General features: G+C 36.8%; 1 protein-coding gene across 1 annotated transcript; it reads right to left on the bottom strand.

The window, feature by feature from the left end:
- Positions 1-84: 84 nt before the first annotated feature.
- On the bottom strand, positions 85-24,957 carry LOC136104213 (protein FRA10AC1 homolog). Its single transcript, XM_065842912.2, has 14 exons — positions 24,772-24,957; positions 20,247-20,323; positions 18,936-19,028; positions 18,814-18,859; positions 18,046-18,122; positions 17,278-17,361; positions 16,702-16,786; positions 11,540-11,585; positions 6,984-7,097; positions 5,952-5,994; positions 4,353-4,477; positions 3,694-3,732; positions 2,211-2,295; positions 85-1,735 (listed from the first exon to the last, which is right to left on the bottom strand). Exons 1-14 carry the CDS (start codon positions 24,802-24,804, stop codon positions 1,693-1,695), a joined length of 990 nt encoding a protein of 329 aa, XP_065698984.1. The 5' UTR covers positions 24,805-24,957; the 3' UTR covers positions 85-1,692.
- Positions 24,958-25,045: the final 88 nt, after the last annotated feature.

Raw genomic sequence — 25,045 nt, 5'->3', positions numbered from 1 at the left:
GTATTTTATGTAATCTTGGTTATGACATAAAACTGGGTGTCATTTATTATTTTCTGTTTTAAACACAGATACTAAAGTAAGCTATTTCGAGGTTGCTTGATCATGTGATTTTATCCAAATTGTATTAAATGTTGTATTTAATATATATACTGTACCTTTTCATAACTGCATTTTGAAGACCCAAAGAGGAGTTAGTTATCCAGAACACATCATATACAATACTTGAAGCAACAAATATAGCAACGCATTTGACAAAAGCCCCTTTGGGCAAGTTGCATACATGTAAGCAGATTGCTGCAGATTGGATTTGACTCTCAACCAAGCTTGCATCATGACAGAGAATTAAGCTTTAAATCCACCTTCTTACCTAAAGAAGCCTTCACGCAAGGCTACGTTTATTTCTTGCTCAAGGACACCCTAAATATCTTCTTGTACTGTCATCTATTACGTAAGTACAAACTGTTTAAAATGTAATTATGTTAAGTAATATTTGTAAATAGAGTTCTCAACTTATTCATATGAGTTCATGTAAAATGTTAATAAATAAACTGCAACTATCTCTGCTGTTACACTTTCCACATTAAATACTTTCAATAAATACTTTCTATAAATATATCTACAGTGGGAAGTACTTATCAAAAATATTTTTTATACAACATTAACTTTCCTCCGATTAACACAAACATGAAAAAAACTTGTCCTTTATATCCAAAGTAATTTTCATCTGACAAAGAAAACGGCCACTGTAACTATTCATGTGCAGACCATTTCTTTGGAAACAAAGAATGCTTGAAATAGTATGGCAATTTGAAGAGGAAGACTAATGCAGTAGGTTTCTCAAACAATATACATTCCTTACTTGTATATTTAGGATTACACTTTAAAGAAGGATTAACATTCAATCAATGTTAAGGAGATCAGAAACCACAGAAAACATACAAGTCACATGTACCTCCCCAGTAGAAAGCCACACACTTTATTTATATCAAAAATTTCACCAACCAACCAGATTTTTATAAGTAGAATTATCAGTCACATCATATTATAACTAAAATTTAAAACAAAGTCACGATGAACTAAACTTTTCTAAGGAGCAGGGGAGGCATTTCACATATGGTTTACCTAATTCAAGCAAAATACAGATATGATAAAAACTGAACTTCTCCAATAGCATTTCAAAATACTTACAGAGACTAATACCTGAATATTGAAGTCTACATGACCAATAAATTTAAGGCTATTAACTTGTGTTTAATAAATTAGAAATACGAATATATTAAAGTGTTCGGCTTTAAACTAATAACATTATCTTCCAAGATGCCTCTTTACAAAAATCTGACAATAACTGAACTTTGGGATAAAAAAAAAAGCAGCCACCTTCCTTAATGTAATGTAAATAAACTATATTCTTGTTTGTTTACATCCTTCCTACTTTTAAGTCTGGGTGCCATATATCTTTTGCACTGAATTGAAAAAAATATTTATTTCATGAGTACACAGCGTATCACAAGAAAAATAAAGTTGCTACACCTGAAGCCTTCCACAAAGACAAGCGGCTGAGATGGTCCATCTGAGTGACTGCAGAAGAGGTATATTGGCAGAAAGAGGTCTCTGGTCCCTAATTATGATCAGATTTCCACACTTGAATCTTGGCAATTCATGAAGAAGTTGAGCCCACATCAATTTCAAGTCTCAGAGAAACAAGTCTTGAAAATACTCATCAAACTCCTCCTCCCTGTTAAAAAAAAAAAAAAAAAAGAAAAAGAAAAAAGAAGTCAAAGGAAGTTCTGCTTTGGATCTTTACCTAGGACATAATCTTTGTTTAAAAAGATTCAGTAGACTTCTGATCAGAATTTGTAGCTGGTATAGACCGTTTTGGCTTATTCACTACATTACAATACCCTCCACATTTCCCCTTCTGTGTGACAGCAGTGAGTTGACCGTTCAGGATTTAATTCTAAGATAGTTAAGGGTACAGAAGGGGGTAAGACAGCAGTGGCACGGTAGTGGCTTGTCAAAGGCGTCTCCTCCAGTGTTCTGTATGTCTCCTCTTTAAAAAAAACACACTTAGGTTCACTACATGGAAGGAGATCTGACACAATATTACATGTCAGAATATCCATTGAAGGACTCTGGAAAAATCTCTGCCTTTTCAGTTCTGAATGGACACAGTACGCTTTACTGCTACAAGTTCACTAGATCAAACTAACCGTGATTTTTCATCTGCTTCTTGTAGAGGACCTTTCCAAAAGTCAGAATCAGAGGGACCATCTTGTGCATCGCTGCTATCTGAATCTGTTAAAAAATAATTAAAAGTGCTAATGAAACACATTTTTTTTTTTTTTTAAGACGGTATAATGCCAGAGCAATTTTTAATTGTAACCAGGAGAATAAAAAGAACATTTTGCTTTGCATAAAGTAAAGAATGAAAACATTTTCTAATATTATTCAACACAGCATCAAAAAGACCTCATCTAGGTGTTCCTGCTCCAGTGGGGGGGATTGGACTGGATGATCTTTCAAGGTCCCTTCCAATGCCAAACATTCTGTGATTCTGTGATATCATGAACTAATATTTTGGCCAAATTAACAATGAACATGTCAGAACACTGATCCTGACACAACAGCAGCATATCACTTTGTTCCTAAAAGTAAGGGTTTATAATCAAAAGCACCAAATCACAATACAGTTTCAACTCATGATATTAAGTGCATCAATTACTTCTACTTGAATGACAGCTTTTATCAATTGTAACTTATCAGTGAAATGGTCAGAAAACATGGATTACTGCATAACCGTTTTGCGCAAGTATTCAGAAGGAGTGAAATGCAAAAAGAAAATCTGATTATCGGAAATATGCCACGACCTAAAAAACCCAATCTTCCAATAGAGCTTCCCTGACAAAACAGAGACTTAGGGCACGGTCTGAGGCGTAAGTGAACAGCTGAAGGTTTTCCTGGGAAAATATAGGTGCTGAGAACATTCCTAAGAACATGTAGCACAACACAGCCATCAGCACAAACACTCAATCCCTTCTGAACAGTCTGCAGCAAGAATGGGTGTGACCAGGAGATGGGGCTTGTTTCACCAGGAAAGAACCTGGGGCTGGAATGAGAGACAGAGCCGGGCAGCGCCCAGGGAGCCCTGAGCGCATCCACCTGCAACCAGCCAGCCTCTGAGGTGGCAGCTGGAAAATACTTCAGTTGAAGTCTAGGATTTATTTAAAATCTATTATATTTTTGAGTAGAGTACATATTAGTATCATTCCCTGAAAGGAGATGTAGTAGTTATTATATTGGAAAAATACTTTCTTTATATGGCACACATTACACAGCATAAATTTGCAAAACTGGGCCCATGCAATTATTAATAATGTACCTATTTTTGCTCTCTCTACTCTTTTCTGGAACAACCTGACCTCTCATTTTTCTGATTATTTCCACTCTGTTATCTGCCCACATTTTTATTCCTTACTTAAACTTAAAAGATTTCCTTCTTAAAATTCCTTACACTTTTTCTCCAAGAATTCGTAATTTTTTTGACCCTTCACATCTCTGCTTGTTTTCACAGAGCATTCTTATGATCTTATAAAATACCGAAACTGCCAGCGAATAAAACTAATGACAGATGACCATGAAATAATACAACTTATTACAAAAACATAAAAAGCAGAAGATATTAAAATACTTTACCTTTATCAGAATTATCTGAATCTTCTGAAGAAACCTCATCTGGAAAGAAACACCATTTAAAAATAATAAGCTTATTTTGGTTTTATCTGTTCTCTTAAATTGTTTACAAGGATATTTCTATCGCACTGTACTCACATAAGCACGTGCACATGCACACACACACCACACATTCAAAGTAAGCAAGCAAACACAGAAGTGAAAAGACTTTTTTTGCATGAGTTCAAAGGTCATCAGTTTGAGCTCAAATACATCATCCAGAGATCTGTGGTGTAAAAAGGTTATCTAACATTTCCAAAAGGCTTTCAACCCCAAAGCCTTAAGGAATTAAATACTTCACAAGCTTTTATGGTATGCAATGCCCAATTCTTCAACATATTTTCCTTGCAACGCACACTTTTCAAAAGGCTCTCCCTCTCTGTAAAATATAAGAAATTTATCTTTTTTTTCCCCTCCAAATTTATATTTTTTGTGCACCTAGGAAATTTTACCTAAGAAATTTATTGTTTTTACTATCTGTGTTACACAGTCAAGAAAGTTACATATCTACATTTATACATAACTATATATCTATATCTATACATATATAGCTATAGCAAAACTATGACTCCACTAACATATTTGCATATGTTAAAAATTGACAGTCTAAAATTTAAATTTACCTTTATGAGTCTTTTTTTTGGACTTCTTTTTTGCTGAACTAGATAATTTTGTCTTTTTAATTTTTGGTTCTTTAGAGTTTGGTACAGATGTGCCCCTTTTCTTGCGCGCTTTGACTTCTTTCCTCCTTTAAAAAAAATGAATGTACATCTTCTGTGTTATATGTTATATGTACTCCTCAAGCAAGAGTAAATCATAAGTATCTAATTAAGTCGGACAGTTGTCCTTTTTTCCCTGAATCCTTTTACTAGGTAAACAAAAAAAAATTAAATTAGTTAAAATGAAAAGTGCTATAGAAACACTAGAGCTCTGAAGCTAAAGACAAAGGACAGGAAATGCTCAAGGTGCTAAAATGACACTGATGCAGGCAACAAAACCAGTGAATTCACAATCAAAGATGAAATTTTAAAAAATTATTTAAAAGTAATTTTATGACATGCCAAATTCTTATTTATATTGAAATCTTATTTTTTTCTTTTACCAAACAATTTCATACATGTAATGAGAAAAAAACAGGTTTTGAAAAATATTTTCATATCTGACAGTGACAAAACTTGAGGTAGAAGGATCTCACACCTAAGAACCTGCTGCAGAGTAACAACCCATGTATTTTATTTTCAGCATTACCTATATAGGCTTACTGTATAAACATAGGGTTTTTCCTGCTTCTCTGCACAAAGAATTCACTAAATTTTTTCAAAATATTGCTCCACAGTTGATAAAGTGTTTGACTCTGCTTATTCTGAATTCAAGTGGTTTTACAGTTTTACTTCCAAACAGAAGCAAGATAAATCAAACTAATCTCAGTTAGGTAATTCTCCTCCTTAATATGTGCCTACACAGTGCTTTAATGAAACCGAATATGAATTAACTTTTAAATTAGGTTAATTAACTACCTTAGATATATCCATATAGATGCACCTTTGATCTGTGTTACTTTGAAAAAGAAATCATTATTTCCTAGCTCAAAGATTTCCCTTTCATACGCTTTTCATGTAATTGTATGGCTTAATTACTGAGCTGTGCAACAAAGTTTATGCCGCATTAAGATTCAGAAAATCATAAAACCTGAATACCAATAGTCGTGGAATTCAGTAAGATTATAGATAATAATATTAAGACCCCAAATCTTAATGCACACATTTCATAGGTTCAAAATTCACTATTTTTCTTTCCTATTAATAAGTGATTCTTAAAGAAGAACAAATACTCAAATTCAAAGTTTCAAAGCACGGTCACGTGACTGACACAGAAACCCACTGTTTCTAAGAAACGAAAAAGCATTCCAGTTCTTAGCAAGAGGGAAAATAAAACACAGTGTTGTGCATAAACTTCCAGAAAATAATCACAGAGCTGAAATTAAGCAAAGAAAACTTGTGTGGCAACAGGATTCTGCCAGTTTGAGGGGTTTTGTACTTTCATTAGCAAAACAATAACTCTCAACGCTGTCAAGACAGTGACTTAATAACTCCAGATCTGCATCTATTTCTACACAAACAAAGTTCTTAATCATCTAACTGAAGTCGTCCCTCTATTTATTGTTCATCATAACTGTTATCTATCAATAACTCAGTCTCCATATTTCCAAAATATTTCATTACCGGTGATGAAAGTTTAGTTTGTAGGAACATTCTGGACATACTCCTAAAAAAGAGAACATGAAAACATTATACCCATATATATGATAAGCATAATTAAAAAAACTTATTAATACAGACATAAAACTAGATAGAACACTATCTTCTAATTTCAGTAGCTTTTCCTTCAAAACGAAAGTTACAGTGTAATTACAGCCAGGGTTGACAAAAATAGCACAACAAAAGTCTTCAAAAAGTATTTCACTAAACCTGGAGAAGGATCACAAGTTTAGCACTGGCAACTCTTCGTCAAAAAGTATCAGTGCTTATCATGCACAGATATCCCATTTTATGGATCAAATTGTTCTACAGTTATACTGAAGACCTGTAAGTCTCTTACAGCTTTGCCAGAGAACAAGTGCTGCCACATGGAGTGTCTTGTGTACAAAAGAGAAAAGCACCATTGACTTGTTTAACACAAAATAACTGTGTAAACTGTGGTAAGTTTAATTACCTGACGAATATATCAAAATGTTCACCATATTGAGTAAGAAAATCCCACTCAAGACACAAGACTGCAAAAGGAAGTGATTTAATTAAAGTTAAGAATTTTTGGAGGAAAACATAAATATTAAAAATAAAATTAGTTGAGCTGAAGGTGTGCAAGAAGTTGTCTGGTTCAAAGCCCTAAGATCTCCTAAGCCACATAATTGATTAAGCAATGACAATGATGAAACCCTCCTTGTAATGCAGTGTTGTCAGTTAAAACCAGACATGCTTGTATACAAAGAGCTTCTAATCAGTTCTAATTTTATGACACCACCAATTACATAGCATGAAGCTCTCAGACTCATCTATAACGATAACAGCCATTCTCTCTAAATCAAGACCATCATACTATCTGCAATTAACTTAATAAAATTATCTCCTGTTCAGCATTTTCCATTTGGCATGAGCTAATATAATTAATTATCAGTGCGTCTCACTTGATAAGCTTTTAAAGAACAAGATATTTGTATTCTTTTAAGTGTACATATCCTTGAAGAGCTGACTTACTCAATTTCACAAGTGCATTCTTCTTTTCACCATGTTCAACGTAACCAAAATTCACCTCCCAGCTCTTCAGGCCTTCTTTCTCATCACAGTGCTTATTTCCACAGGAAAACTGACCTTTAAAGATGTCAAAAACAGCAAACTGTGGTTCAATGATTAACAAGCATAGGTTTGGTGTTATATTCAGTTTTGCTCAGTTTTTGCTTTTTCTTTTCTATCTACTTCAAATAAAAAAGCTCAAATAGGAAACAATGACAGATAATGACAGATCAAGTAATCATACTTGTCTAATATTGCATCTTTGCAGAAAGAACATAACTTGAAAGTATATGTTATGAAATAGCCTAATACTGAACTCTGAAGAAACTGATGTCAAATTCTGTATCTTAAATAATTACTTAGCAGAGGCTGATGGATCAAGAGATGCGATTCAGACATCTATCTTTAATGACATCAAACTATTTACAGTATCATGTATGTACAAAATTAAGAGATCCATTGTTCATTACCTTACTAGTCTAGCTGATATACTGGACACACAATTTGTATTCTAATGACTTCCCATAAACATTTTACTTTTCTTTTAAGAAAAGGAAATCCAATTCTACAAGAAACTATATGGCAGCTTTAAAAGTTTCCTTGGGTTTATTATGCTAAATACAACACTAATCTTAAAACTATTTGCACGTAACCAACGTTGTTTACACCACTGGGTTCCCAATATTGCAGCTATAAAGATACATATATTCCCTTTGCAGGAGACTGATTTGTATGCAGAGATGGCAGTAAGGATGTGTATTAATAGGCTCACGAGCATGACTGCTGGTGAACGATTAACCTCAGAACATTCTGCTTAAGCTGCTAACTAATGGATTGGCAGTGTCCTCAGATACTTCAGTTCTGCAATGTAAAATCACTTGCAATGCTAACATTTGAATCTAAAAAAAAATCCCCAGGACTCCCTTTTTTAAAAAGTTTCAAATTAATAGACATTGAATATGTTTAAGCCTATGTAAGCTATGGCTGTCAGTACCCTCTGTCATCAGCAATAATTTGTATCCTTTATAAAGAAGTAAAAATCTACAGGGAAAAATTTATGCTACACAAAACTTCTTTGAACTTAACTAGACTTTGTTTACTTCACATCTTCTCAAAAAAAACAACCCTAAAACAAACCCAGAAAAATAGGCAGATAGTAAAGACAGATACATGAATTTTATTTATGTTTAGCTGCTCTTTACAGTATGTAAAATCAATTTTGGATATTCTACATTTTGGATGTGAAACTGCGTATGTTCACAAGAACAAAATTGGAACAGCATCTTCAGATTGCTAAGGCAAGCAATGAATTCTTGGGTAAACCAGAACTTAACTGCATAAACCACCGTAATTCTATGTCCTTACACATTCACTTGCATTTATGATTATCTAAATATTTTATATCACGGTGAGGTTTTTTTTAGTAGATCCCTGCTCCATGCCATACCCATGTACAGACAACCGTGCTTCTCTCACCCTCCTTTCACGCTGCAATCCTCACAACACATATTCAAGTGTTTACTTGAATATAGAATTCTACTCTTCCTGAAGGCTTTTTCAGTAGTATTTATCACCCTAGTATATCTGAATGTCATAGATGCGTTAAAACGATATTTTTGTGAAGAGATCATTATAATCCCCATCATGTATACGAAATCAAAGGGAACTACAGACCAGATTATTCAGTACTTGAAAAAAGTTTTTCCCACAGTTACATGTCCAAGAAAAGTAGACACAGAATCCAGGGCGCCATGTGGACAGTTGCCTAATTTAATCAGTAGGAAAAATGTATGTCCAAAATTCCATTTCTGCCTGAAGTTCTGTCACCTTGCTATGAGCTGCAGGGAAGTTATTGCCTTCATGTTCAGAATTATAACTCCTATAATCTGGCTGTTAAATGTGTGCTTTTGAAAACTATTAACACCTTTTGCTTCTTGAAGAAGAACAGAATAGGTGGAAAATACCAGTACTACAAGCTAACATACTAAGGAAATCCAGTAAGTCAAAAGACTGATTTCAATGCATTTTGTTCAGAGCTCAAATGTACCAGATAGGTACACAGACACATGGAGCACCATTCAGGTATTGATACCCTGCCTGTTTTCCATGGAGGAAGTTACAGAGAAAAAAAAATAATGGAAACAGATTGGGAAAAACATTTGTTTAAATGCACATTATATGTGCATTTTTATACATATAAAATATACAAAATATTTATATTTATATTTATATTTATATAAAATAGGCTAAGAAAGACACTTTTAAGCAAAACGTTAGTTTAATGAAATAGTGAAAAAATTGAGTAGATCAACTAGCAGGTATTAAACCCTATTTTGCCAAATAATATGTCTGGTTTGAGTATTTTACTAATTAATTTACAAATACAAATAAGTAGAAAACAGAAAATATACCCGCATGTTCACCTTGCTTTCTGCATATTGCTGAAGAAGTCCTATTTCACCTCTACCAGTATTTCTACAGAAAACTTCTACCACTCTTGCCTTTGGCCTAAAATACCTTTTATTTTAAAATTTTATGCAATATCTTACTACTCATCCTTTGAAAGTAAAGTACTTGGGAATGCAAGTAAAATGTATTTTTTAAATAGCTGAAAAGCTTTTCAATTTAAGGATTTATTTTCAGACCAACTAACTCATTTAAAGTAGGGTTTTTACCTTAAGATTTTAATTAAGAAAATGCCCATTTTGTGGAATCTTTAATTGAAACTGGCAACATATTAAATCATTAACTGCCATTACAGTTGTATTTTAAATTTCATGAGATACAACAGCAATCTCCAGTATAACATCCTTTCAAAACACCTATGGGAAAACATTGGAGTGGGAAAGAAAAGAAGAGGAAGAAATAATCTGGTATTTACAATCAATTACATAAGTGATACTTCTCCTTTCACTCATCCTAACTCTTCTTCTCCATGACCTCTCACGGACAAACATTGAAAACAAAGCAACCAAATATGAGTAACCCACTCCTGTGTTCCCTTCTTAGCACACCCCAAGGCACAGCACAGTGCACCAGCACTGGCTCTCCTTAACGTGGTTAATGTCACAGCTAAAAGAAGCACATGCTCTCCCTTTTTTGATGTGAATTTATCAGACAGGTAAGTATTAATGCTCTATTACATTTAGTTAAAGCCATTTATATTACTGATTTATACTTAAAAATAGCAAAAGAAAGGCATTAAAGATTCACACTTTTTTAAAATGACCATTTAAAACTGCACTTGAAAAGCATATTTAATACACCAGATAAGGTTGAATTCTTGCGCCCCTTAGTGGTGAAAGATTCTATTTTGCAATTCTCACACACCAATTGTACATTTTCCATTCAGATTTCATTAAAAAGCTTAAAACACGTAATTCTGCACTTCCCCCCACATTTTAAACATGGAGAACCAGCCATTAAAAGTGCAATACAACTTTACCTTTTTTTCCCATGAAGACATAAATTGTTCCTAAATTACTCATTTCTCATTTAATTTTAATTATCTTTTAAAAGCATTCAATAAAGCATATAACTATATCAAATGTAACTATCTCTTAATATAATCTGTAGTGCTGAATGCAACATATGACTAAACTACCTTTAGAGCTTTCATCTTTCTAGCTTAAAACCCTACCACTAATGTTCACACTCCATCCTGTGAAATGTGATTGAATTTTTTGTTTTAAAACAAGTGTATTTCTAACTTCTTGTAATACATTATAATAAATATAGCCGTCTACAGAACTGTTCTGATGCATAGCACCGCTCCATGCAATTTTCTTACACATGCATGCATGACTTCTGAAAACCGTACAGACGTATGAAGATCCACCCACAGGGAGAGCAACAGAGTCACACCATGTTCTTGCTCGTCCAGCTACTTGAAAAAGTCCCTGTCCCTGGGCCAAGGAATGGGGACCCTGTGCAAAGTCCTAGTAACACATCGGTAAGAACTTGCACACAGAAGCAGCCAGAACAAGCTACCAATTCAGAAACAAGAATGGAAGACATGACAACCATTTCCACCAATTCCCAGTGAAGCTTTCAAAATCTATTTAGCCTAAGACAGACATCACATATGGAACTTTAATTTAGAAGTTAGCATTTTGCAAAACAGCATTGGAGAAACTATCAAGAAAATTATTTCCTGAGGAAAAGTATCAAGAGATTTCAATTAAAGGTTTCAAAGACTAATGAGGTAACATAGAATGACTGAAGAAAAGCAGCTAAAAACATATCCATGAAACCCTATATTGCTAAATGCATTATGCTGGTGTTCATTACAAATCTGACCTTGTGAAAATAAATAATATGTTCTCTTAATTTTAATATATGCAGGTGAGTGTGCACTCTAGAGCTATGTGGCATGAAACAGAAAAGTCAGGTCAACTTATTGTCCATTACTATCTGATGAACTTACCGCTATTGTCAAATACTGTCTAACAAAATTATGTCAAAAAGCAGCAAGAAAAGTATCAAGAAGGAATGTCATATAAAATGAAAACTGGCATTACCTTTTCCCGAAATTACTTCTTTCTCATGTCGCCATCTAAATCCAAACTGTTAAGATAAGAACCAAAATTCAGTTGTGAATAGTCAACGTATTCAATAATATAAGGACTGCTTTCAGCTGATTGATGTCCTGCACGTGGTTCATTCATTCAGTTGTGGTTTGTAAAATTTAATTTCTTTCTCTCTTAATTAAAAATATCTTTCTGCCTCTGCTTTCCAGGATTCCAATTTACACATGCAATTCAAATTCCAGTAGATGCTGAATGGCTTTCTAAAGACTGCATAACAGGCAGAAGAACAAACAGGGAAGTAGGATAGATTACTTTACTAGATACTGTAATGCAATTTTGTCTACACTAAAAACTGAGAAGACCACTGGAATACTGAAAAGTCATATTAGCACACATCACTGCACAGAAGTAGAAGTATCTATTGCTGTGTGTGGTCTTTAATGTTGTTTTTTGTTTTTTTTTTTTGTAAAAACATAATAACTCTTTATCTGAAGGTCAACAGTATGGAGTTCCCATGCATGAAGTGTTATGTGGTTCAAAGAACACTGGAAAAAACAGGGAAAGAAAAGTTTCGGCTTCTAAGAATGTGCCATACTCTAATATAAATGCTCTGTACCTTAATAACAAGGCTGAAAAAAGCAAGCAGAAAGACATTGGTAGCAAAACGTTTTGTTGGCACTGATATTCTCCAAGTCAATATATTACATAAAGACGTCTAAGAAAACTAAAAATGTGTACAACAACAAACCATTTGCCTCTTTAAATGCGCCCACTCATTTTCAAATTGGTATTAAAATATAAACAATGTTTTCACACCTACTGGCTTCACCCGTAAAAAAAAAAAAAATCACAGGAGATCAGGTTCTGCTGTCACACTGTGTATGATGACAGTTTGCTAAGGATGGATCAGGCTGTGCTTGGCCTACTCTACAAATCTGCAGTGTGGTCTGAAGTACCATCATACCACTCCAGTCAAACAAAAATTCGTCAGTTGTAAAAACCAAGAACTGTGTTGAACAGTTCAGTGAAAACAGAATGTAAAATATATCTGCAAATGTAGAATTCATGATGGAAACCAACCGCTCCAAAGACTGATGGTAATTGCCTTTGCTCTTTTAAAGGACATTTCTTGTTTTACAGGGTATTTTAATTGTGAAAAGCTTGTGGTGCAATCGAAAAATACTGCAAGTTTACAATTAAAAATCAACATTATTTTGGCACCAATTTTGCACATGTGTGCTGCTGGCAATAAACATTAAAAAACAATTTGACCTTATCTGCATGTTTGCTTTTTCATAGTCCATCTGTTACTTTACCAATCACCAAGCTATCCATGCTCACTTTTGCTACACTGAAGTAGACTTTTATACAAATTTTCCCTCACAGTCCATACTTGACTCAATAAGAAATAAATCAGATTCCATCCTTAAGGAGTATTTCTGTAATGATATCAAGAAAAATAAGCAAAATAGAAGAAAGGAGGGAGCCAGAACTACCTGTACTACATCTAGGACAAAAGTTGTCCTCATCTGCATTAATTTTTGCCAATTGTTCTTCCACCAATCAGTGGAAAAAGACAGAGAGTGACCAAGACTAAGAAGAAAAAAAAAAAAACATAAAAAGCCAATATAAAATAATTCCTCTAAGCTAAAATATCACGAACATACTAAACTATGTAGGAAAATTAAAAATTAGGGTAGGCTCTCAAATAGTCCACCTGCAGTATTAAGGAATGCAAAAGCATAGTCAGCAGACAGTATTTATTCTGCCTCATCATCTTTGCTAAGTGTGTTCAACAAGATCCTAAATGAGCTACTTTCCACATGGTAGACCAAGACCAAGCAGAACAACTCCATAAACAATAAAATTCCCAAATTAAATATGGACTGCATGTGTAATATGCATTGGCTCCAGCAACAATTAACATGTTCACAGTCACCTCTTCCAGAAAAAAAGAAATGTATAAATTTAGACAACACTGTGGAAATAAACAGCAGATATTTTAAATATTTTTATTTTCACAGGAAAGCCTCTGTGCTGAAAAACTACTACAAAAGTGAACATATTAACATTATCAAGTAGAAAACAAGTTGGTCTAGAAATCTGAAAAATATCTGGAAATAAAAAGAGAAGAATAGAATATTTTTTTTAATGACCAGGTGTCAGACAGACTTCATTTCTTAGCAAACAGGAGACATTTCCAATCTATTAACCTACAAAACAAAGCACATAAGATCCTTTCTAGGAAAATAAGACAACAAAGAGAACATTTCTAGCCCAATGCGCATCAAAGTAAAACTTACATGCAGAGCACTCTCCCTTGCTGCACTGCAAAACTGACAACAGAATTATACTATCTGACAATACAGAGGGGCATTTACCAGCCTCAGAGCTTGCAGACAAGATGCACTGAAGGTTCAAAGACAACCCTGACATAAAAAATTCTGATCTACGGAAAATGTAAGGAGTGACAGAACCATCACAATCAAGAGCTGTCAGAGAACATTCTTCCAGTGTCTCTAACTACCAAAGGGTCACCTTGGCACTTCTCATTAAAAGCAAAGGATAAGATGATATGTCCTAACTACAAAAAGAAAAATGGCATCATGGGTCACAAGGTTCCATATGCCTGTGGTGCCAGCAAGTGCGATGAGTGCAGATGTACAAGCCAGTGTGAGCACCAGTGAAGACCAAGCCAGACCAGCAGGTGAAGCAGCTGGGGGGCAAGGAGGGCAAGTCGGTCCCCACCAGCCTGCTCTGGGTGTGAAAGCACTTCTGTATCTCTAGGGATGAGAGAACAGGAGGGTCTGCTATGGGACCAGAGGAGTCCCAGCCATCTGTGTGTGTATGTGTGTATCCATGCTTGAATGTGAGTGAAACAGCTTGAACCAGCAAGTGCAATGTGGCTGTGGCCTTGGGGTTTCTATGTTTTGGGGCTTCTTAGTGTCTTCTTTTGAGCTTCAGTCTTTGACAAGGTGTTCTGCTTAGTTTTCAGACATGAAGAGATCCCCTCCCATGAAACTGGTCTTTATCATTATCCAGTACTTAGGAAAACAGTGTTTTTTTTTCTCAGAAGGAAAGTTTTAAATGAGATCTGAGCTACAATCTCTAGGTAGAGGTCTTCAGAAGAATTAGCTGGCTAGAGAATTTTGGCTAGTAGCAAAACAATTACACCTTTGAAAAGTCAGATGAGTGCGTATGTGCAAGTCTCAGGCTATGCTATATATATATAAAACATTAAAGAAAACTGATCTCCAACTTTAATTTGACACCACCTAGCAGGATAGAGAATCACAGAAGAGCCCAGGTTAGAAGGGATCTCAAATGATCATCTGGTCCAACTTTTTGTGGGAAAGGCAGCCTAGATGAGATTATCTAGCACCCTGTCCATCCACATCTTGAAAACCTCCAGTGATGGGGACTCTACCCTGTCACTGGTGAGGCTGTTCTGATGTTCTCGCTGCCAATAATTTCCTTCCTACACCAAGATGAAGCATCATCATGCAAAGCATCAACAACTATCATATGAAAGACTGGCCAGCTGAGAAGCTTGTAACCCACAGTGCACCAGCACCGCAAAGCAGAAGGTATGAGGGGCTAAAGATACTGAACTTCCAGTTTCTGGAAATGCAGAAAAAGAATCAAGGCACGAAAAATGCGGAAGCACAGACTGCATTTCACTGGTGTGAACTGGAACTGATCTGCAGCCTATTTCTGACTTCCAAGAAAAAAAATCTGTTTTGACATCTTTCTCTACCAAACATGGGCATGGATAAACCAGTAATAGAGAAAAATATCATTTTTTCTATTTTTCGAAGAATTTCTAAGAAAGGACTCTCACATGGTCAGAATGTATTTGAGAACAGAGAACAAAACCTAATATAAGAGAACAAATTACATGATACAGCAGAGTTATGCTGACATGGCAATTCAAAAAGTATAGGTAATGACTTATAAGCACACAAAGGAATTCAGAGTGACCTCCAAGTTAGGACAGCCATATTTGAAGTCTGACAGGGAAACACTGTTCATGTAACACACACACACACACACAAAAGAAACTGGGGCAGAGCAGTTTCCCACAAAATATAGCAAACATATGGAAACTTGGCACAATTGCAAAAGAAACAAAATCTGTAAGCATGCTCAAGGGAAAATCAGTTGGGAGGCAGGGCAGGGATTGAGGGATACAAACAAGCTATAGGAAAATAAAATAAAATTTACTCAAAAAAAAGGAGGGAAGATACCCTCGGCATTTCACTTTTTCTTAATTTTACTTTAATTTTTTATTTTTTCTGTACAATGTTTCTTTAGAAGGCTGTCATTTTTTCTGCCTAATATTAGAATTTCAGCCCAGTCTTTGCAAATATTTACCAGTGAATGTTATTTTCAATATTATAAATAGTCTCAAAGAACTTTATATAGACACTGTTTGCAGGACTGGGTTACTATGTGCTAACAACACTAAGATGCATCTGAGTTCAGGAACACTCTTTGCAAAATCACAATAGAAATTCACGTATTCTTTTTGACTAAGAGGTTACTTAGTCAAGAACTTGGAAAGTACAAAGACTATTCCTGTTAAGAAGAAAAACTGGTGCTGGAATTGGGCTGTTTCTCTTAAGAAATTCTATTTATTTACAAGGAACATATAAATCTTGTTTCCATAAACAGAAAAGAACAACCAGCAAAAGACACTGCTTTACAACACACATTTCCAAAATTGTTCCTGCCACCATTCAAGTACAAAACTCTCTTTTTAGACTTTTTTTTTTTTTTTTTTTTTTATAAACACAGTAACATTCCCAGGGTTTTTTTAGGCTCCATCTAGTGCCTCTCGCCAGGCAAACCTCTCCAGCCTTTTCTCCTTAACTTCTCTGCATTTTCTGCCTTTCTTACACACACTGTAGCTCTTACTAAAACACCGCCTGACAGAAACGCTCCTGTTCCCACAGAAGCACATTTTTGGGGCAGTGACAATGCTTGAATTCAAACTGCTACTGCTTATTAAATAACTTGACAACTTCTCATAACTCTCGTTCTCGAGAAACGGGTACTAACTTTCTGGTTTCACAACATATCTGCAATCATAAAGTAATTTTTACAAAAGACCATACTTTAAAACCAAGATGATTTACAATAATGAAATGTACCTTATTCTCTTTGTATCTAGTGAGATCCGCTATACAGTATTCTTTGAACAATTTATCGTAATACTTCTTTGCAAGCTTCTTCTCCCTATAACAAAAGGTATTATTTTTTTATTAAATACCAAACATGATACAATTCATTTTACATTATGATGACATTAGCAAGACAAAGACATTGTTTCATCTCAAGAACACAAGTTGCAGGGCTAGAAATGCAACAGAAATACATTCATTGAGCTAAGGCCTAATTTTCATAAAACTGGAAAAATACATCTAATATATATCTGCAGTATAAATTAAACTATATTTTTTCAAACTAGGTTTCCTTCAGAGTTTTCAGAACAGTCATATGGATCTCAGAGAATGCACAAATATTTCTTACTTCTTTCTGTCATCAATTATTTTGCTACTGAGCATTATTACAACATGAAACACCTCATACAGGTCTTTCATTTTTAAATACATTAAAGAACAAAGAATGATCACTAAGTATGCACAGAAATTCTTAATTAGTAGGGGACACCACAAATTTAGTTCAAGTGATCTCAAAATAACATGTTCTGTAACAGTTCCAGGTACCAATTCATGTCTGCTTCATCATCTTCATTCCACAGGAATCTATGGTTTTCTCTAATAACATCAAGATCCGTCTTGTCATTTTCTCTATAAAAGGACACATTTTTTTAGTACAATGTAATATTAAAATGAGAAGTCAGTCAAATGATAATTTGGTAAACATCAGTATGTTAACAGGTGTTATCTCCACGTCACTACATAGAGGAATATATTGCTACGGAATAAAACTATCAAAAATGCTTTCCCTGGCATGCCTTTTCCCAAATGAAAAATTCACAGTGGAAACACTGGAAACAGAAACATTCACTGAAACGGTGGATGACTTGATCCTGTCTGAAAATACTTTTTATACAAGACAGTATTGTTAGAACGCATATAGATAGCTCTAAAGAAGGTTATCATTATTCTGGACAATGGTTAGAAATTCTGCACATTTCAGAAGTATTTCAGGTTTTTATTTTGAAGGTACTGCCAGATATCTCCCAATGTACTCTCAATTAATGCTCACCTGTCATCTTTTCTTTTACATAACAAAACAAGAATAATTCAGTTTATGGTAAGTTCTTATATAAAAAAAAAATGGTGCAACATGAAACAAGGCAACTCTGTGGTTTGGATATTTAAAATGACTGTAGCTACTATTTGTGACCAAAGGAATTAGTAATTCGATACATTGCCACATCCTCCGCCAAGCAGTAATATATATTTAACAGCTTTACATAACAGAGTAGATTTGCAGGTAAGAAGGGAAAGATTACTCATGGTTCTTACCCAGAACGTCGGAAATCCTCCATTTTGCCACCATAGTATAAAATGTAGTCATTCACAAATTTTTTGTGTCTTTGGTACTGAATAAAGCAATTAAGGATTTTTTCAGAAATTATCTTCATTTCTTTTACTGTAGTTTAAAACTAAAAAAAACCATTAAAAACTTCCTATATACTTAACAGAAGGAAGTTTTTCTTCTCAAACCAGTTCAGTAATTTCGAGAAAGAAAGGAATTTATTAGTAATTTTTACTTAATAACCTCTCATAAAAGCTATTTTCCAAATACAGGAATTCAAGGCAACTGAAGGCAAAACTGATCATGATCTTAAATAATCTTACATTAGAGAACCTGTAGAAGACATTACTAGAGATAAGGTTGTTTTGAATATACTTTTGAATTAACTAATGCATTCTTAAATTTCCAGCAGAGATGCTTTTCTACAGATAGTAGCAGCCTTATATAGAATTAAGTTCTGCACAAACTCTACTGAAAGAGCAAAGTGTCTTTGTGCCACTCTAAACAAAATTATCTGTATAATTTTGTCTCAAACAGGACAAATGAGCATCCAGGAAGAATCTGGAAATGCCTCTGCTGAGTAGAGGCATTCTCAGAGACATCTCAGCAACAAAAAGAAGCTACTTTGAAGAACGACTCAGTATCTGATGCTGCACTGTCAACTGCTGCGATAACTGAGAAATCTCAGTGTTTCACCATAATGGATGACCTGTGCCCCATCTTCGAACTTGAAGAAAAATGAAATAGAAGGATACGGCATCCATTGATATCAAGTGAAATCTTCTTTTTCTTGCTTCTTCCCTGTTAATAACAAAAATGTTTGAGTGAAAGCTATATTTACATTAAGTGAAAAACTTCTCACAAAAGCTAAAGATACCTATCCCATTCTTCAGCTGCGAATCGTCTGTGAACCACACTGCCTTGTTTTGCTTTTTGAAACGGCTTTCTGAGAAGGTCATCTTCCTTTACACTAAAAGCAGGGAAGAAAAAGGAAGAAAAGTTAGTCAAGAACTTTTCATAAAATAAAACCTCCATATCCCAAACATAGCATTAACTTGAGCAATAGAAACTGTTATATTGCTGGTTTCTCCATGAGCAAACCAAATCTTCAGTGAACCCACACAGGAGCCCTACTGGGGCTGGCGGTCATGTGCCAGAACAAGGGTAAAGATGATATTTATGAAAGGCTCCTGATGGTTAGTTAATATTCTACCTAGAAAGTGGAACAGTATAATGTGTAATAGCTTTATAAAAAAAAAAGAAAACTGAACAAAACCAGTCACTGTTTTAATGGAGAACAGCTATATTTATAAAATAAATGGAACAGCACAATCCCTGCTATTATTCCGGTGATTAATACATGATTTTTTTTCCAAGAATGCAGGCAGACACTCCAAAACCCACTCTTTCAAATTTACTACAAAGAAAAATATGCAAGAGTCCTAGGAAAGTTTCCAGAAAACCTTTTTAAATAAAGTCCATTAGCAGAGCAGTAGAGAGACAGGAAAATGTAAGAAAAATACATAATAATGTACGTAAAATGTTCAGTATGGTGCAGAAAGTGTTGAAGGACTATGGTGTCTAAGCAAAATAAATACATAAATAAATCAAAATCTTAATAATATAATGAGATCAGACTACAAAATTCAAGGTCAGTAGTTGTGTGAACCACTGAAAGAACTGGCAAAGGAGATTTTAAATAAGAGATGTACAGTAACATTTCAAGGATCGTGTACAACACAATTCACCAATTGCCAGGTCTCTTCACAAATTAAATAATAAACAAGAAGCATGAGTTCTTCACTTCCTCTAAGCAGGTCTTTTATACCTACAAAGCCTGCTGCCACTTGGCCTTTTCTGCCTTGCTCTCTTAGCTGTTCCACATATCCTGATGGATCACAGTGAACAGCGCAGCCAAACCCTAGCAGTTCATACTAATACTCAGAAAAATGAAACACTCTGCTCTGAGAACTGAGGGGCATATAGACACCAGATGGACATGGCAGAACGGATCTTCATCAGCTGTCCCTAGGAGACGATACGCTTTGGCAAGCTTGACACAACGTGATGCAAGAATCAAAGAAAATGATTTTTCAAAACCCTTTTCAACACCAGAGTTTACATACCACAGCATAGTCTTCTATACACAGTAATAGGCCATTTGCACAAAATACATAATGCAAAGTACCTTTTAGTCTTTTGCACGGACTTCTCTCCACTCTCCTCATCACTAAAATCAGAATCATAGTCTCCACGGCCACGTGCCTGAAAGTAATAGACAACATAGTCAATACAGCTGCAAATGTGATATGGACACAGTGTAACTAGAAATCAGTACTGTGCATCAGGCAGAAATGAAAGAGAGAAAGACCACAAGCAAGCAAGTGCAAATTCTCATGTATGTCTAAACCAAACCAAATTCAACTGACAATGCAGAGTATATTCCAAGCAACACAGGGCAAAGACAGACATCATCAGTCTGTCAAAAGATTACTTTATAAATAACTGATATGCAGATGTACCCATATTTAATCTTCACATAGATGCAGATAACTAGAAGTATGATAAACATCTCTGGTCTTTACTTCAATCAATCTCGCTTATATATAAAAAGGTATTTTTTTCCCAGGAGCTACTCTTTCAGGGGGCCTGGAGGACAGACGCTCATGTGCCCATATTATAAACAAACAAAAATGAGAACTCAAGTTTTCTGGGCTGCAGTACAGCATTTTAGGTCATTAGATTTTACACCGGGGTAGTTGGAAAACTGACTGAAATTAAAATACAAAATAGCAACATGCCTGCAAAAATGTACCATTTAATCAGTACAACACTCCTACCATTAAATTAAACATTTTTCTCCACACACTTTGGGACTACAATATCAAATTAATGCATATAAGAAAACCAAAATATCCCATTTCTTAATGGCATCAAACAATGAAGCACTGACTGATGATCAGATGTATCACCTCCATTTTTCAAGGCACAGTTACATGTCCAAGTCTTTCAGCAGAAGCAATGGCTTAAGTAGATCCCATGTCCTCCCTCACACCTACTCTGGTACCTTCGCTGTCCAGTTACAGTTGTGAAACTACACATGAACCTGATCAAACAACTCACCCAAGTTACAAAGGGTCCTACCCCAAAAAAGAATATTTTAACCCAGGTAAGTTCATCGACAGTCCATCCAGAGCCCCCAGCCAGATACACCAGCGAGCTGGAGGGGCAGCACAGGAAGAGAACAATCAGAGCCGGGCACTGCACAAACCAGCACCGACACCCAAAAAATATTTACACAACTGGAAAATCTACACAACTGAGGTAAAAAAAAGAGGGATGGTTATTGCACATCTGCACAGGAAAGGTTCAACACATACTTCCTTGTGAATGAGAAAATAAACTGGGTTAGAAAACCAGTGTATTTGATTCAGAATTGCTGATTCCTACATTACCTATGATCATATTCCTCCTAAGACAAAAACCTAAGAAAAACAAAATCTGAAAAAAGATGTATCTCTTCAGGATGATTTTGATGAGGTGCCTTCTCTGGATGCAAACACCTCCCAGAAATGCCATGCTGGACAGTCAACCATATCCCCTACTGATATCTACAACTGGTCTGTATCATGCAGAGTATGTAAAGCACTATCTTCTCACACTGACAGTGAAGGATTGATTTTTAAGATTTTATAAAAATTATTTTTATTAATAATGACAAAATGTACCTTTTTTCCTTGCTTTGATACTATAATGTGCTTCTACTCTGGAACTCTTCTGAAGAAGACATAGCTCTTATATATGTGTATATTTGAACAAAAGCAAATCAGAACTTTCTGATTTGCCTTTATGTTTTCTATTTCCCAGGAGACACAACATTATCAGTTACCCAAAGAAAAGTGCAGCAGAGCAGATGTCTGCAGCATCTGGTGAAAGTGGGCCTCATGCACTACTAAAACAGCAGCAATGGCGCAAAGTCCTCCCAGCACGGTCTCATGATAATCCACACTGCAGGTCTCCCAGCTGAGGTGGTTCTAATAGCAAGCCTGTCACTACTCTTATGAATTAAGCTTATATGGTCTTTAAAAAAGGCTGAATACCTTATGACTGTACATCAAATGCATTTATACTTGGCCTCTAAATTTAAAAAATATCCTGGTAATCCAGGAATGTTTTAAACAGCAAAAGTAATACTTCCCAGATGAACATTGAGAGCTTCCTTCGTACTCAAAAGGGGAGAAAGTCCAAGCCAACACAATGTGCATGAAAGTGAACATGAGACGGATGAAGTATAAAAACAGGCAAGAAGAGAAAAGTTGAATAAAAGTAGATTTTCCCAAAGCAATTGCCCTTGGATGATGGGCCCCAGGAAAGAAGTAGATATACTCAGTAATCAGCCCCCAACTAATTCTGGGAATGACTCAAATGAAAAAAAAAATGAAAAGATGCAAGAAAAGCTGCTCCAACAGAGTCATACTGCAGGGCAGTCAGAATCTGATGAGTGCCTTTTGGAAAGCTACATCAAACAATAATCCCATATAAGGAAAATGTATTTAGTATTTACCTACAGTAGAACAGGGGCAGATACCAAAGCTTTGTGCCCAAGCTAGTAGATTTTAGAAGAGGCATGTGTAGACATAGACATGCAAAATTGTCAAGAATATTTAAAATAACTACTTTCATTATTTGATAAACCCTTTAATATAATCTTCACTTTGATGGAATTTGTCAGAAAAATCAGAGTGCTTTTAGTAAACTAGTACGTTAACTGCCAAATATTTTATCAAACCATGAACCTGAAAGCTACATAACTCAAATGCTACAGTGTGTTTTGTTTGTTTCACCAACTTCAAACGTTTTTTACCCAAACAACAAAACAAAGTGAAACCACAAAACTAAAACAAGTCACAATATGCTTTGGAATACATCTAAACCACTGACATTTAAGTAATCCAAACATCTTGAATTAATAGCAAAGCAACTGGAGACAAAACCAAGCCCACTAATTTAGCGCTCCTAAAAAAATGGGAACTTGAAATCACAGTAAATGTACAAACACTGTAGGCAACTGATGACAGACAGAGGAGATGTCAACTGTCGATGTCAGGACACCATGGACTCTCCAGCTCTACATTTACAGGAGGTATTCGCATCCAGAAAAGGCACATCCTTTAACCCTCTCCACTCGGCTAAACCCACACTAGTGAAATGGACACATCATAGTTCATGTTGACTCCTGTTCACAACATGCAGCTGAACAGAAAAAAGGTAGTTAAAGAAAAGGCAAAACAAACCTACACACAAAATCCCAACTTGTGTCTCCTGACCTCAGCCCTGATCTTGCTGCTCCCCTCACAAGTGTCACTCCCATTCTTCCCTTGATCTGCCCAGCACACAGGCCTGTGCTCATGTTTGTTCACAGCCTGGATGTGGCCCAAAACAGACACAAGGGCACATTTTGGTATCACAGTATCACAGTATGTTTGGGATTGGAAGGGACCTCAAAAGATCATCTAGTCCAATCCCCCTGCTGGAGCAGGAACGCCTAGGTGAGGTCGCACAGGAATGTGTCCAGGCGGGCTTTGAATGTCTCCAGGGAAGGAGACTCCACAACCTCCCTGGGCAGCCTGTTCCAGTGCTCTGTTACCCTCACTGAGAAGAAGTTCTTTCTCAAATTTAAGTGGAACCTTTTGTGTTCCAGCTTGATCCCATTGCCCCTTGTCCTATCATTGTTTGCCACTGAGAAGAGCCTGACTCCATCCTCGTGGCACTCACCCTTTATATATTTATAAACATTAATAAGGTCACCCCTCAGTCTCCTCTTCTCCAAACTAAAGAGCCCCAGCTCCCTCAGCCTTTCTTCATAAGGGAGATGCTCCACTCCCTTAATCATCTTTGTTGCCCTACGCTGGACCCTCTCCAGCAGTTCCCTGTCCTTCTTGAACTGAGGGGCCCAGAACTGGACACAATATTCCAGATGGGGTCTCACCAGGGCGGAGTAGAGGGGAAGGAGGACCTCTCTCGATCTACTGACCACCCCCCTTGTAATAAACAAACTACTCTGTGAGGGGCTGAAAGGAGCATGGGGATCTGGAACGGGATCCTGGAACTGTCCTGGCTGGATAAAGGGTGCCACACGGAGAGTCAGAATGTGTCACTGATGTTGTCTTGAAAGCTTTGTAACCTCACTTGGGGGAAAAACCTGAGAGCAAGTACAAATAGCTTCAAACCTACCCTTCCTTGTAAAACCAGCTACAAGGAATGGTTGCATATACTGTACAGGGCACATCTCTAACAAAGAGAAAGGACATCCACAAGATACCGCCCTTTATTAAAGCTCTAAAACGATGAAAGGAGAAGTGCGAGTAGAAGGTAGGTAACAGCAGACCACGGGAGTGAAGATTAGAGCTTTGTGGGGCACCATGAAGAAAAATCACACGGAAAACCGGCCCGTGTGGGTCCCACTCGGCCTCTGAAGCCCTTCTCCTGCCCCACAAGCCGCGCAGCCCTACCCCGGCCAGCTGCACGGCCCAACAGCCCGTCCCACCGCCCCTGGAGCGGCCCTCGGGCGGCCTGGCCCATTCTCCGCACCGGCACGGCCTGGCCGCGCCGCCGCGATAGAGGCCGCGGCCTCTGCCGAGGCCTGTCCACCGCGCCACCGCCCGCCCCTGCCGGGCCCTCTCCTTCCGTCCCTCCCCCCGGGCCCCACTCACGGCCGCGGAGAGGCGCAGCTGGCTGGGCACCATGGCAGCGAGGCCCGGCCGGTGGGGGCAGCTGGCTGGGGAAATGGGCGAGGGTCGCCTCGGTCCCCCGGTCCCGTTCACCGGCCGCGACGCTGCTCCGGCGGCCGCTCCCGCCCGCCCCTCCCGGAAACCGGGGCCAGAGGCGGAGCGGGGCCGCGCCGGGGCTGCCTCCCTCCCTCCCTCCCGCCGCCGCTGGCTGGCGGGCGGCGCGCCGCAGGGCAGCGGGGCGCAGGCAGCCCGCGGG

This window comes from Patagioenas fasciata, chromosome 8, assembly GCF_037038585.1.
Source record: "Patagioenas fasciata isolate bPatFas1 chromosome 8, bPatFas1.hap1, whole genome shotgun sequence".
Taxonomy (NCBI): domain Eukaryota; kingdom Metazoa; phylum Chordata; class Aves; order Columbiformes; family Columbidae; genus Patagioenas; species Patagioenas fasciata.
This window is presented reverse-complemented; position numbering and strand designations above follow the sequence as displayed.

What these genes read in the sequence shown, in the direction of transcription:
- LOC136104213 (XM_065842912.2), bottom strand. Translation starts at nt 24,804, where the DNA reads ATGGTGCCCAGCCAGCTGCGCCTCTCCGCGGCC. An exon ending in ACTTGATATCAATGGATGCC is followed by an intron (nt 18,123 to 18,813) that starts GTATCCTTCTAT and finishes TGCTTTATTCAG; the next exon opens with TACCAAAGACACAAAAAATT. An exon ending in GAGGATTTCCGACGTTCTGG is followed by an intron (nt 17,362 to 18,045) that starts GTAAGAACCATG and finishes GTCCTTTTATAG; the next exon opens with AGAAAATGACAAGACGGATC.